Source organism: Mercurialis annua, linkage group LG6 (genome assembly GCF_937616625.2).
Source record: "Mercurialis annua linkage group LG6, ddMerAnnu1.2, whole genome shotgun sequence".
In the NCBI taxonomy this organism is placed as follows: domain Eukaryota; kingdom Viridiplantae; phylum Streptophyta; class Magnoliopsida; order Malpighiales; family Euphorbiaceae; genus Mercurialis; species Mercurialis annua.
The window spans coordinates 5,337,186-5,351,361 of record NC_065575.1 but is presented as its reverse complement, the minus strand read 5'-3'; the positions used below and the strand labels follow the sequence as shown (position 1 = coordinate 5,351,361).

At 31.8% G+C, this 14,176-nt stretch overlaps 1 protein-coding gene across 1 annotated transcript; it reads left to right on the top strand.

The window, feature by feature from the left end:
* Window positions 1-6,198: 6,198 nt before the first annotated feature.
* On the top strand, window positions 6,199-11,642 carry LOC126687982 (MACPF domain-containing protein At1g14780-like). Its single transcript, XM_050382536.2, has 7 exons — window positions 6,199-6,583; window positions 6,803-7,041; window positions 8,152-8,356; window positions 8,438-8,515; window positions 8,623-8,806; window positions 9,704-9,870; window positions 10,772-11,642. Exons 1-7 carry the CDS (start codon window positions 6,338-6,340, stop codon window positions 11,477-11,479), a joined length of 1,827 nt encoding a protein of 608 aa, XP_050238493.1. The 5' UTR covers window positions 6,199-6,337; the 3' UTR covers window positions 11,480-11,642.
* Window positions 11,643-14,176: the final 2,534 nt, after the last annotated feature.

Here is a 14,176-nt window from a genome sequence, read left to right as displayed (position 1 = left end):
TCCTTTTATAATATTACTTTAGATTATGAAGTTCTTTTATACATTTTTATGCTAAAAATTGATGAATTTAAATAATAAATAAAGAATATTTATTTGTTTTTTGTATTATAATATAATACCATAACATATTGAATCTCAAGGACGAGGTAGGGGCTGCCTCACACAATAATCGATTCAAGGTTCACACAAGCTTCGTCTCGGAAGCCAATTCTGAGCCAGTTCGAGCCTGAATTTGGACTAGGCTTTCCCGTAAAAATTGTAGGTCTATTTGTTATCTTTTCATGCAATTTTTAACCATATGACTTAGATACTCCTAACTTCAGGTATGGCTTGAATACGAAACTATATGTCTCAGTTTGTTCAACTCAAAATTTCTGAAACTGATTAAACGACTACTTCGCTTATACTTGAACTTGGACTATCCATCATTCTTCTTCTTGGAATTGATAGAAATTAATTCGGATTGGCTTTAATTTTGTTTAAACTCGATTCATTTACTTATACTCAACGAAAACTTACATTTTATATAAAAATATAAATAAAATGAGAAACTAACCATAAACCTCTTTATCTAATAAAACACTAAAAATACTATATTAGAAACATAAAATTGACATAAAATTAAGGTTTATCAATCCATTTCAAAAAAAAGGTTTATCAATCATGAATTAATTCGATGAATATAACTCCTATAAGGGCGTATGATACGTTACTTAAACTTCAATTAACTAATGATCTATAGCTCAAATAAAATGTACAATGCATGAGCAATATTTTACTAAGTTTGTGGGGTCAAATCTTTTCACAAATGCTACAAATCTCTCCTCTCTAAATAATAATAATAAAATCAATTAAGTTATACATTAATTTCTATTTATCTATTATCATCTTTATATTTTCAATGCTCTTTATTTATAAAAAAAATATTCTTTATTATTAAGAGCGTCATCAAAAATGCACTGATAAATCCATTTTTCTAACTCCTTTATGTGTTCGTCAACTTGATGATATTAAAATTATTAAAAAGAACTTAATTATATGTTGGTAAAAATACGCAAACGTACGTAGCCAACTTGTAATACAGACTGTGAAGTCCGGATATCGTACCCACAAGGAAAGCTCTAAAGACAACCAGTTAAGAAACTCAATTTGAATAGTCGAAAAGACAATTTTTGTTGGTTCTGTAAATTAAAAGACAGATATTGATTAATGTAGATTAAAGTAAAGTAAAGCTGAAATTCAAATGGTGTTTTAACAATAATGAGAAAAGCAGGGATTATTAATCTTAATTATGCTGTTTACTTGATTCGGGTTATGGATTATACAGTTCTGATGACGTTCGAACTAATCTAAAGCACCTAAAATTCTCTCTCGAGCAATTACAGGCAAAAGTATTAAACAAATTAATACTAGGTTAATTATTCACTCTCACATAATGATTAACCTATGTATAAATCAATTTAATGATTATTAAGCAAATTTAAAGAACCCGCACTTGTTAATTCACTCTCGCACAATCAACTCCTGCGTTCTTAATTATATTGTTCTATTCCAATTTTACTCTCTCGAGCTAAAACTAAAACATATGGCATAGACTAAGTGATCAGTTTAGGCTAAGAATTAAGCACAATAATTAAAACCCATCAAGAACAAAAACCCATAAATTCAATTCAATTAAACAGACATAATTTCAATTGATAATTCCCAATGAAGGGTTTAGCTAGACATAATAATGAAGAGACTTAAAGAAACAATTAAAGAAGCCATTCTATAATTAAAATCAATACTGAATATAAAATTAAGATCAATCGTACCTTGTTCGAATGTAAACTAATAATAATCAGAGAAACAATAATGAAAATAATCCAAGAACAAAGCGGTGAAAAACTATAATCTATGAAACTAGGGTTTATGTCTAGAAAGCGGTAAATTCGTCGAACCCTTTACAAGATGTCATTGTTAACTATTTTATACCCATGTGTGATTAGGGTCTAATTCTGATTTGTAGCTCTGTGAAGTGTCTAATATGCCCCTGAACTTCAATCTTTAAAACACAACTCGCAGTGGCAAACTTGTAATAAATTCAGATTGCTGGAATATAGGCTTCGCGACGTGCGTTTCATGATGCACGGCGTGCAAATTCTTCCTCTGGCTCACGACGTGCGTCTCGTCGTACGTTGATCGTGCAAATAATCTGTCAATCTTTCTTTCCCTTCTTCACTGTTGCACGACGTGCAACACCTCTTTCGCGACGTGCGCCTCACCGTGCCCAGATCGTGCAATTCTTCTGCCAAGTTCCTTGCTTCCTTTCTCATCTGGCACGTCGTGAGAGTCAATAAGCACGTCGTGAATTCACCTCCAATATGCTTTCAAACACTCTCTAAGGTTACCCAACGCATTGCCCATATGTCCAAAATAGTTCATTTAATCCTGAAATACACTTTTTTATGCACAAGTACCTGAAACACTCGAACATACAATTAAGTACCAAAACAAGATCAAATTCCGCATTAAAAGCATACAAACCAATACTAATGACCCTCGGAAATAGGAGTAATTATACTCCTATCATTATATTAAACTGATAAATAAATAAATAAATTTTAAACGTAAGTATCATTTTCTATTAGCAAAAGGAATTTATCTACCTATACATTTTAATGTCTGTTTAAAATATACCACGATTTTTATTACTTCAAATACGATTTAGTTTGAGATTTTAACAAAATCGAATCATGTTCTCTCCTAACAACCGCATGAATGATATACCAATATTTAATAAATCTATAAATCAATTCACAATTCAATTAAATAACTAATAATATAGTAATAATAAATCAAACTGAAAAGAAAAATACATAATCAATTCAATTAATTAAATCAATTCAAACCTTTTCTTGATCAACATTATTGACTACTTAAGAGATTGATCGAAGCTTTAAATCATACCTTTTTCAGTATAGCAATTCGCTTTGACTGGCAATGAAATGAGAATAGTTCTTCATCTATAACAAGAAAATTATAATTGCAGAACAGTAGGTATGAAATTTCCTCATCGTTAGACCAACATTCAACTCGGTTCCAAGGGCGTGCGGTTGGTAGACTCGGACAAATTTATTTATTTTAAATCAGACTTGGACAAATCTAATGGACAAAGAATCAATATATGCAGTGTTTTAAAAATCGAACTGATGAGCAATAAATATGATCATCAATTCAAAATTCAACTGAGTTAGTTACTAATTAAACCATTTGAATTTAAGTGTGTATATATAAATAATTGAGTTATTTTCATTTAAATTATAACTTTTTTGCGTTTGTAGTGATTTGAAACGTTGTATCTACATTTCATTCATTTTAAATCTGATATTTTATTTTTCCAGAAAATATAAATCTACTAGATGTGTATTTAAATGACGTCGTTTTGCATAAAATAATATCAAAAAATGGGAATTTATTATAAAATGCCATTTAAAAAAGTGTAATTGCAATATTTTAAATGACTAGTTTCGCCTTACGTGCTACGCACGTGGCTCGTAACGTGACACGTCAATTTATGTATTAATTATATCCATTACCATTATACAAATTTATTTTATTTGCAATCAACATAAAATATATAAATATATATAATACTTCGATTTATTAATTTAAAATTAATTGACATTGATAAAATTTATTTATAATTTATTATATTAATTAAATTTATTATAATTATATCAATGTAATTTATGTATAATTAAATTAAAAGTGTAATGGGAAATTCATAAAAACGTTACTAATTTAACAATTACTTTTTAATCCTTGTGTAAAATCAATCTTGTCTATCTTTGTCAGTGAAAAGAATATCTAATTTAATGCTTAACAGAAATTCATTTATTAGAAAATAATTTAATGCTAGCTAATTATAATATTTCTATTCGTATAATATACTGTAATATTTTACTATAATTAGGATTCTAATATGGATTGGGATTCTAATATGGATTGTACACTTTTTAAGGCTAATTTTTTATATTCCTTTTTCAAACTAAAAATCAATTTTGTTAAGGAAATATTGCAATATATTAGAAGATAGTAATATCAATTATATAAATAGTATATTATTTTTATACTTGGATAAATAATAATAAAATAAGATTATTAGTCTAAAATTTAAATGAACTAATACTAATAAATTAAATTGTTTTTCAAAAAATAAAGAAACGTACAACTAAATGTATTATATAATTTTTTTTTAATGAATAATGTATTATATAATTATTTGACTTGATAAACTATATATAGAGAAGGAGAAACTCACTCTTCCTCTAATGAAGTTTAAAGGCAAATGTCACAAAATATTGGTCACTGAGAAATAATTCTCTAATTAGTTTTCTAGTTTAGGTTAAATTCTTGAATTCCTATCTCTAATGGCACTCTATTACTTATAATTAATCGTGAATCATGTTAGTAGTTTAGTTTGTATAAAACACTTAAATTAAATTATTAAAAACAACAATTTTGTTTTTCTCCTTAAGTTTACAAACTGTTTAAGTTGCAAAAAATTAATTTAGGAAAATTTTTAATTACTCAAAAGCTTGTAGTAGTAGACATGGTATAAAATTCTATAAAATAAGTGAGTATTTTAATTGTATTGCAAGTAGTTTAAATTAGCTAATATTTAGGTAAAGTAATTATTATTGAATAATAATTTAAATAATATTAAGGACATTAACGTAAATGTGCCTGCCCCCCCCATCCGTGCTTTTATATATAGTATAGATGTGTTTAAATTGCTACAAATATGAAACAAAAAAATTTAATATATAAATAATCTTTTGTAATTTTATACAACTAAATTGATCATTTATGATTTTGTAATTCACCGGCTTATATGGTATTTTTTTGATTCGAAGTGGCTGAACCACATTTTTAATTTTATAAAAAAAATAAACCGTACAGATCTTTAATTTGCGATCGAATCGATTGATCAATCAGATCGATAAACACTAAATATACCCCTTCAATTTGGTATTTTTTTATAATTAGATTTGTAATTATTCCAATCTATACGATTTCATTTCCTAAATGATTGATTTAAGAAACATGTGGGATTATATTCACACTACAGTTCATAATTTAATTAAATAAATTGTACATTTAACTATAACAAAATATCACATGTATATATTTTGGATTAAAGTTGAGCAGTGAATTTTATTGTTTATTCCAAACCTAACATGCCCATAATTAAAAAAAAGAAAAAGAAAATGTAAATGCTTTAAAAGTACATTAGGTTAGTTTTGGTAAGAAGTAGTGTACAATCGTTGACCTCTGCACCTTCCTCTTCGTATTCTTACCATCAGTCAACACCAATACAATAACTTGACCCCACTTTTCCCCTTATTTATAGTTAATTGCAAAAATGCCCCTATCTATGTACTCACTTACAATTTAACTCCGAAAGGATATTTTTCTTACGGTCTTTAGGCTAAACTATGGAAATTAGTACAATTGTATCCTTTTTCCAGAAAACATACTTTTATTGCCTAAGTATCAAGTATAATTATGCTAAGATGTTTTTTTATCAATGTTTTAAATCGACCATATGTGGTATTTTATTTATGTAAAAATAGAAAATTCATGATTATAAGCATTTTAATTTTGTTTTTGCCAATTTAAAATATTTATTCTCGAAAATTTAATTTTCATGGAGTCCAATTTAAGACTAAAGAAAAATAACAATCTAAAATGACTTTAGGGTAAAGTAATTGATATATTTGAACGTCATTCTATAGACCATGACTTTATGCATGTGGAAACATCATAATTACATACAAACCCCTTTCTAATTGATCTAAATGGCTATTTACCCCATATGTCCTAATTTTATTTCAATATCTGTTTTCATATATTATTATCTCAATGGATTAAGTTTGACCAAATTAAATGATTCACACAAATTTATGGACCGAAAGCAACATTCTCTTCGTTGGAGGTTGAAATTGTAACTGTTTTTATAGTTTAGCATTATTGAGTAAGAGAAACTTATTTAAAGGACCTAATAATTGATAGTGAGGTTGGCAAGCTTTTGTAATTACTTCAATTAGGTGAATGATTATTAATTTATTTCTGTTTCAAATCTTTGTATTCTATTGACGAAATTTCCTTTTCTTGTATGCCTTTACTAATAATTAACAAAATAAAATAATAATAAGCTCAGCTCAAATTAAAAGTAGAATAATTATTAATCATAATCGATTAATCATTAATTTAGTCAAATCTGTTGGTAATCACTGTCTGACTACTATAATTAAGAGCTCTGTAGAGTTCAGTAGCTCTCTGCAATTCAGTAATGGAAGCAGAGAGGGGAATGGAAATCAGGGCGATGGATGCATTAGGGAAAGGATTTGATTTAAGCAGTGATTTTAGGTTAAAATTTGCTAAAGAAAGATTAGTAAAACTGAACGACGATCAAAGAGATTTAGTAATTCCGAGTGGTTCCGGTGGTTCCGTCACTATTTCTAATGTTTCTCAAGATATTCGTTGCGATAAAGGCGATCGAATTCGATTCAAATCCGATGTTCTTGAATTTAATCAGGTTTAATTCTCGTTTTTTAGTTTATTTATTTTTGTTTAGTTTAGTTATTTCAGTTATTGCTGTGCTGATTTTAGTGTTTTTATTTAAATGTTTTGCTTTGTAATTTCTTGTTTTAGTTAAATTTTGTATATGAGCTAATCAGGACGGGTCGTAATCGAACTCATGTATGTTGTTCTTAGATTAATCTGAGATATTTACAATGTGTTCCTATGTTTGCAGATGTCGGAGCTACTTAATCAAAGATCCTCAATACAAGGAAAGATTCCTTCGGGATATCTTAATTCTATATTTGATTTCAGTGGAGATTGGTTTCGGGATGCTTCCGAAACGAAATATCTTGCTTTCGATGGTTACTTCATTTCGTTATACTACTTGCACCTAACAGCGTCTCCGTTAATTCTGCTTGACAAAGTAAGGAAGTCTGTTCCACCACGTTGGGATCCGGCATCGTTGGCTAGGTACCTTTTCAGTATTTTCTATCAAGTATTTGTCTGTTTTGTGTAGTTAAGTGAACTTGTATCCCTACTGCCATGTATTCTTAGACGTCATTGTGCTTTGCTCCAATCGCCAGTAATAAGAAAATTGAATCAGTCGTGTGTCATTCTAGGTAGAATAACAACATAAACGAAGTATCCAATAATTTAGAAGAAGTGATAAGTAAGTTCGGAGCCTTAATTAGCTCGAAAAACATCACCTACAGATGATGTTTTTGCTTCAAAAAGAAAAATCTCTTTAGTTGACCTAGCTGATTTCTGAAGATGATGACTGTTTATATTTTTCTTTGTATTTGAGTATGTGTTTACTATGATATATCTCGAGTGCATGCTTGTATCTGGGTGGGAGCTGAAACCTAATTTCTTAAAACTGTTTTATGTGTTAACGTAATAGAACTTCTTAGCTGTGCTGCGCTTGTAGCTTATGATTCTAAGTGGAGCGAACAAGTCTTCATATTTTGATGATCAAAAATAGATATATTAGATTCAAATTTTTCAGAATTCTTCCCAATGTGTGCTTCTTTTGGAAACTAAAGTAAAAGAAGTAAGAGAGATAGAAACAGGGTTTTAAAACTGAAGTAAATGGATGGGTGTTTGAATTTTGTTGCTCATTTGTAAGGTTTGGTGAACATCTCATATTTGCTTTTAGAAATCCTTTTTCACGATGCTGTCCATTTAATTGCCAATGTTGTAAGCCCTCTCCTAGCTCAATTAGGATGTTAAAATTTTGTAGCACCGTAATTTCTTCTTGTGGCTATACTTTTACTCATTTTTTTGTGTTCCACATGTTGCTTTTTAGTCACAAGCTAAGATTCAGCTTACAATAAGGGACTTTATTCATATATAAAAGGGTGGTGTAAGCCAACATACAATTTGCAATGAAGCTTTTGTCTCTTGCTTTAGAATAAAAATAAGCGACTTCTACGGTGTTATCGTCTTAATTTTCTTTTTTTATTTTTGTTTCAATGAATAGTTCGTCCAATGATTTTGTTAGTATGATGCAATATGGTGCTCTGCATGACCTGGACCAATGTGGCACATTGGTGATGGATGCTGATTAATTTTATTAGGCAGGTTCATCCGAACATTTGGCACACACATAATAGTAGGGATGGCTGTTGGAGGTCAAGATTTAATTTGTGTTAGACAAACGCCTACCTCACCTATTCCTCCAGCCGAACTTAGAAACCATTTGGAGGATCTTGGAGATTTTGTATTTTCAGATACAAGAAGCCCACCACAACTACTACAAAGGAATACAAGAGACAATAAATACAAAGTATTAGTTCTTTGACTTATGCATATGATCTAATTTTTTTTCTTCATATTCATGGGTAATAAAAACGGGGTATTTGCTTAGGTACCCGAGGTCTTTAATCGTATTTTGCAGTCGAATACCATGCAATTGACCAGCATTACAGAAACATCAAGCAAGGATGTAAGTTGAAAACTTGAGAAAATACTGTATGCATTATAAAAGCAGGATCCCTTTTTTTTTTATATATCTTTCTAATTCTGTTTTTTTTCTTTCTTAATTCTTGGCAGGGCATCACTATCATTTGTTCAAAAAGAGGAGGGGATGTGTACTCACGCAGTCACTCTAATTGGCTCCAGACAGTTCCTGTTAAACCAGAGGCAACTCTCTTCACGTTTGTACCAATTACATCTCTTCTTACTGGGATTCTGGGAAGTGGTTATCTTAGCCATGCAATCAACTTATATCTGCGTTGTAAGTTCCCCATTGCCTAACTAGTGGAAAATCATTAGTATGTTTTCCATTAATAGCTCATAGTTAAGACTTTTGTTAGAGATAATAAAATTATAATAGGAATCTCGCCCAATAATCTAAAGGTTTAGACTAATTGGTTAGACATGGTATCAGAGTCTATATGATTGACATGTCTTCGCTTCTTATCAATCCACATCTGATTAACTAAATATTTGAGCATATGGTAAGGTGAGCTTGTGTTTGTTCACGCTTTAAATTGACAAAATTTACAAAGTGAAACTTTCACCCACTTCTAGCTGATATTATTGGAAATTTTTTAGTAGGCTACATATTTTAGGGATTTTTGTAGCAAAGGAAAATTAATCTTAGATTCCCTCTTCTCTTGATCTTTCATGAGCTGTGATTGCATTTTTCAACAACCTTTCGAAATCGGTTAGGAGGTTGAGCAGTGAAGTTCACATCTGCTTTGAACTAGTATATATTAAACTCACTGGCGATTATGAAGTCACGTACATTGATTTATTTGACAGGCAGGATTTAAGTTTGAGAGACGAGCCAAACTCGTAAAGTATAATTGTGGTTTCCTGATACTATTTTCTACTCTATGATTGTGTTTTAGATCTCATTGTCAGTGTTGGGTTATTTTTCTTTTATTCTTTTTGAGATATGTCTCTATATCTGTGTGTGTGAACAGCCGGGAAGGGGAGAGCAACCATTTGAACCCCTGCTTGTGCACTATTGAGGCAGGTATTCAATCAACAGGAACATAAGTGGGATGTTAGACTGGAAATTAATATTCTGCATAACTTGGCATTTTTCTGCAGTCAACGAGCTTTTTTTTTTTTGTTCGGAGCTCATAAAACTTGATGTTGATGTCTTTATTTTCTCTATTTCCAGACAAGCCTACTCCAGAAGATTTGCAGTACTTCTTGGAATTTCAAGTTCCAAAGCAATGGGCACCTATGTTTTGTGAGCTGCCTTTACGACATCAAAGAAGGAAAGCTTCTAGCCCTTCCTTGAGATTTAGCTTTCTCGGTCCTAAGATATATATCAGCTCTACACAGGTAACACACTTGTAAGCTAGGCTTTAGGCAGACTACTATTTATTACACTCTTGAAGCTTGTTTCATTTTGAGGAGGCATGTATTGAGTTATTCCTTAGTTCAGCTTAAGTTTTTTGTTTGCATTCCATCATTTTCTTCTCACCAGTTTCACTTTTCCTTCCTTTGAAGAAACAAAGAAATAAAATATAATTTTTTCAGATTAAGAGGATTTATATTGGAAGGCTTTAGTTTGAATTTGTTGCTTGAAAGCAAGAGCATCTTTTTTAACTGGGAAATCTGAACGCTTACAATATTATGTTGTTTATGCATCATTATCGGTGGCTATTAAACAGTACTATAGAATGATCTGTTTCCCTTGAAACCTAATAACCTCAATGTAATGGCGAGTCCTTTTGAGGATTCCTTATGCCAAGCATGCTCGAATGAGGCACACACTTATAGTTGCAGAAAATGATGAAATAGTTCACTCAAGTTATATTTGGCTGCTGTTTATGATCTTTGATTAGCTCAACTGTATTGTTTGAAAACGTTTTTTTTTTGCCTATTCTATGATGATTTGTATATACCAAAGCTACGCCTCTAATTGACATATCTCAATCACTGTTATACTTCGCTATCCTATGTTAATTTATGTTCTTGTTTCATTTGAAACTATTGCCGATACTTCAATTTATCTTTGAGATCTGTGAGACATTTTTCCTTAGAATTGCTACTGCTAAACTATCATTTCATTGAATGTAATAAAGTAATCTGTTATCATCCTCTCATCATATTTGGACAATTTCTATGTGTTCCTGCACTCTCGTAGTCAATTTTACCCGAGGAACCTTGAATAAAGACATGCACTTTCCGGTTTCCGATTATCAAAATAATAAGTTTCCTCGATCTTGTGACATTTCAGGTTTCATGTGATAAAAAGCCTGTGCTCGGTCTACGCTTGTACTTGGAGGGGAAGAAATGTAATCGATTAGCATTACATCTACAGCACCTTTCCAGCCTTCCAAATATCATGGCAATTCCTTCAACAGACACCAGCTATTGCAGGCCATGTGAATGGCGAGGTTCCGATGAATATCAACATAGTGATCAGTTCTTGGAACCCATTAGATGGAAGCGATATTCTAAGGTTTGCACATCTGTTGTCAAGCACGACCCCAACTGGTTGCAGGGAGATTCAGGTGGTGTATTTATTGTAACCGGCGCACAGCTCCTGAGCAAAGGGAAGTGGCCGAAGACGGTGCTCCACCTTCGTTTACTGTTCACACACTTACCCCATTGCGCTATCAGAAAAACTGAATGGGCTGCTGCGCCCACAGGATCGCACAAGTCAAATTTTCTTACTAATCTGAGCACAACATTTACATTCATTCAGCGAAACCCCGCTGGTCCAGAGAAGCAACCACCAGCTGCATTGAACTCCGGCGTGTATCCAGATGGGCCTCCAGTACCAGTTCGTTCCGGAAAACTACTTAAATATGTGGATAGAGCGGAGGTGGTGCGAGGTGCGCATGATGCTCCTGGACATTGGCTGGTAACCGCTGCTAAGTTAGTAACCGACGGAGGCAAGATCGGTTTGCACGTGAAGTTCGCATTGTTGGACTATCTATGAATTGCATATTGTGCATTAATAATGTTTTTGTTTCTATATTTATAACATTCTTTGCTTAGTAGACGTGTGGTGTTTAAGAGAGTTAACAGAGAGTTTGTACAGAAGACAACGTTAGATGATTGCTTTATATATGGTTTATATATGGTTGATGTGATTTTCAATATTTTGGTTTGTGGATACGGAGACCGTGATTCATTTGTTTTATTCATAACCGACGTGTTGATAGAAAATCATATTTATGGAGAATCCATTCGACCTCAACTTGGAGGGGCGCATCTCTAATCTTAAGCCCGGACTCTGTTCGCTCGTACATAATCTTAGCAGCGGGCGGTGCCTTCTAGGCCGGAATGAAGAAAGTTTTGGCACGGACAGCAACAGGGTTGTGATGGTTATCAAACAGCTTATCAGCTCCAATGACCAGGAGGCATGTGGTGGAACAGCGACAACGGACCTCCTTAGCTCAATGGTCCCATCACCATTCACCCAAGGGCGAGCATAAATAGAACCGGAGATGGTGTTGACGCCCAGTGATTCAAGATTTTAATACTAATCCGAGCCACTAGTCCAGACCGCATAATAGCATACTGTACAAAGATTTGCAACGAGAAACATTCTTGAGAGCTGAATAATACTTGTCACCTGGGTCAAGTAGGCTCTCGGACAAGACCGTTGTTCAGATAAGTAAGACTTGTCAAAGCAGGATAAACCGTGAAACAAGCTCTACAAACTTTGTTACCAGGACCAAATACTTGATCATCCTCATAAAAGTAAACATCAGGGCTTGTACATTGCAATGTAGATTGTCCATCGAAAGCAAGAGCAACGCCGATCCCCGATAAGCAATCATACACATGAAATTACATCTTTTGAGCTTTTTTTTATAATAAAAAAATAAATTCGAAATTAAAAATTTAAAAATCCAAATTCAAATTAATTAAAAATCCTAATTTAAGGCGTGAAAGTAAAATCGAACAAAAAATTTCACTTTTATAATTTTATTATTATTTACAACATACTATAAATACATATTAAATATCTCAAAAATGCACCGCGACTATATTTTTGATATATTTTAATACATTTTTTTCATAAGGAGCATACAATTTAGTTTTTGAAGATCTAAAGTGAAAATATAATGCATATAAAAATAAATATATAAAAAATCGAAAATGTTAACAAGTTTTATACTACCATTTTTTGTATTTTTTCATTTTAATTCGATGAAAACTTAGCTCCTAATTCTATAGAAAATCGGTGTAAATTAGATTTTCATATTAATTCCGCTTGTTTTTTTTCAATTAGGGATAAAAACTGAATAGCACCAAGTTAAAGTTTAAAAATATAACTATTCTTTTATGCTAATAATCACCTATGACATCTCAATTTAAGACCTTCTATCACAAAATCCCCTAAAAAAACATCACTAAACTTCCTAAGGTTAATGACGGCGTTCACAAAATCTTCTAAAAAAATCAGATTCAACCAAACTCAATCAATTTCAACCAAACTCAATTAAACCTAAAACCACTCACCCAATCCGCTAACCGGCACCCACCCATCTGCCGTCGCTGGAAACTTCTGCCACCGCCGCCTTTGAAGAACAGACCCAATCTGGGGTTTGGTCTTCGTTCCCTTCAACGATGAAGAACAAACCAAGATAGGTATGTTCTTCAGAGGTGGCAGCAGCGGTTTTAGGTGATAGAGGAGGTTTTTGGCAGCGGCGGATGGGTGGGTGTCGGCTAGCAGGTTGGGAGGATGGTTTGGGTTTAATTGAGTTTGGTTGAATTTGGTTGGATCTGATTTTTTTTAATTAATTAATTAATGATTGTTAGGGATATTTTAGTCATTTGTAGAGCAAGAGGAGTTTAGTGAGCGTCGTCATTAAATTTAGGAGGTTTAGTGATTTTTTTTCTTAGAGGGTTTTGTGATAAAAGTGCCACGTGAGGAGGGTTAATGAAGGTGTTATAAAATGGTGGGTTAAATAGCATTTTCTTAAAGATTGTTAGCAACTTTCAATTAAAGTTATTCCCTTCGTTCCAAATTGATAGGCAAAATTTTAAATTTTTTTGTCATAAATTATAGGCGGTAATTTATTGCTTTAGTGCTTAAATGGTATATATATCCTCATTAATTATAGGGTTAATGTCAAAAAAAATCATGAACTTTACACGTTTTCTCATTTTAATCACGCAGTTTAAATTTTCTCATTTTCATACACGAACAACCACTTTTTCTCAAACTCATGCATGGCGCTCAGGTGATACTCATTCATTGGTGTAAAATAACTTTCACCTCAGCGAATTACACTAATGGAGCCGTGACATCTCAACACCGTGTATGAATTTGAGAAAAAGTGTTAGTTCGTGCATCAAAATGAAATTTTTTAAATTACTTGATTAAAATGAGAAAACGTGTAAAGTTGGTTAATTTTTATGACATTAATTCTTAATTATACTAATATATTATATATTAAAAAGAGAGTAAACCCACCAAGAAATTAAATCAACACTGTATCAAGTAAGAGCAAGTGGTATGTTTTTATAAAAATACTCATTTTGTATAGATTTACTAAATTTTTTAATAATTATTTTTTTCTTAAATTGCCCATTAATTTGGAATAGGGAATATTATTGTACCTTTTATTAAAAAAAATTAAAAGAAACAGAGAAGCAATTTCCCACATATTTATTTTGTTCG

Bases quoted from the DNA above. Each gene is read 5' to 3' on its own strand.
- LOC126687982 (XM_050382536.2), top strand. From the start codon at position 6,338: ATGGAAGCAGAGAGGGGAATGGAAATCAGGGCGATGGATGCATTAGGG. The intron at 8,357-8,437 runs GTATTAGTTCTT...GTATTTGCTTAG, and splicing joins CAAGAGACAATAAATACAAA to GTACCCGAGGTCTTTAATCG. The intron at 8,807-9,703 runs GTAAGTTCCCCA...CTCTATTTCCAG, and splicing joins AATCAACTTATATCTGCGTT to ACAAGCCTACTCCAGAAGAT.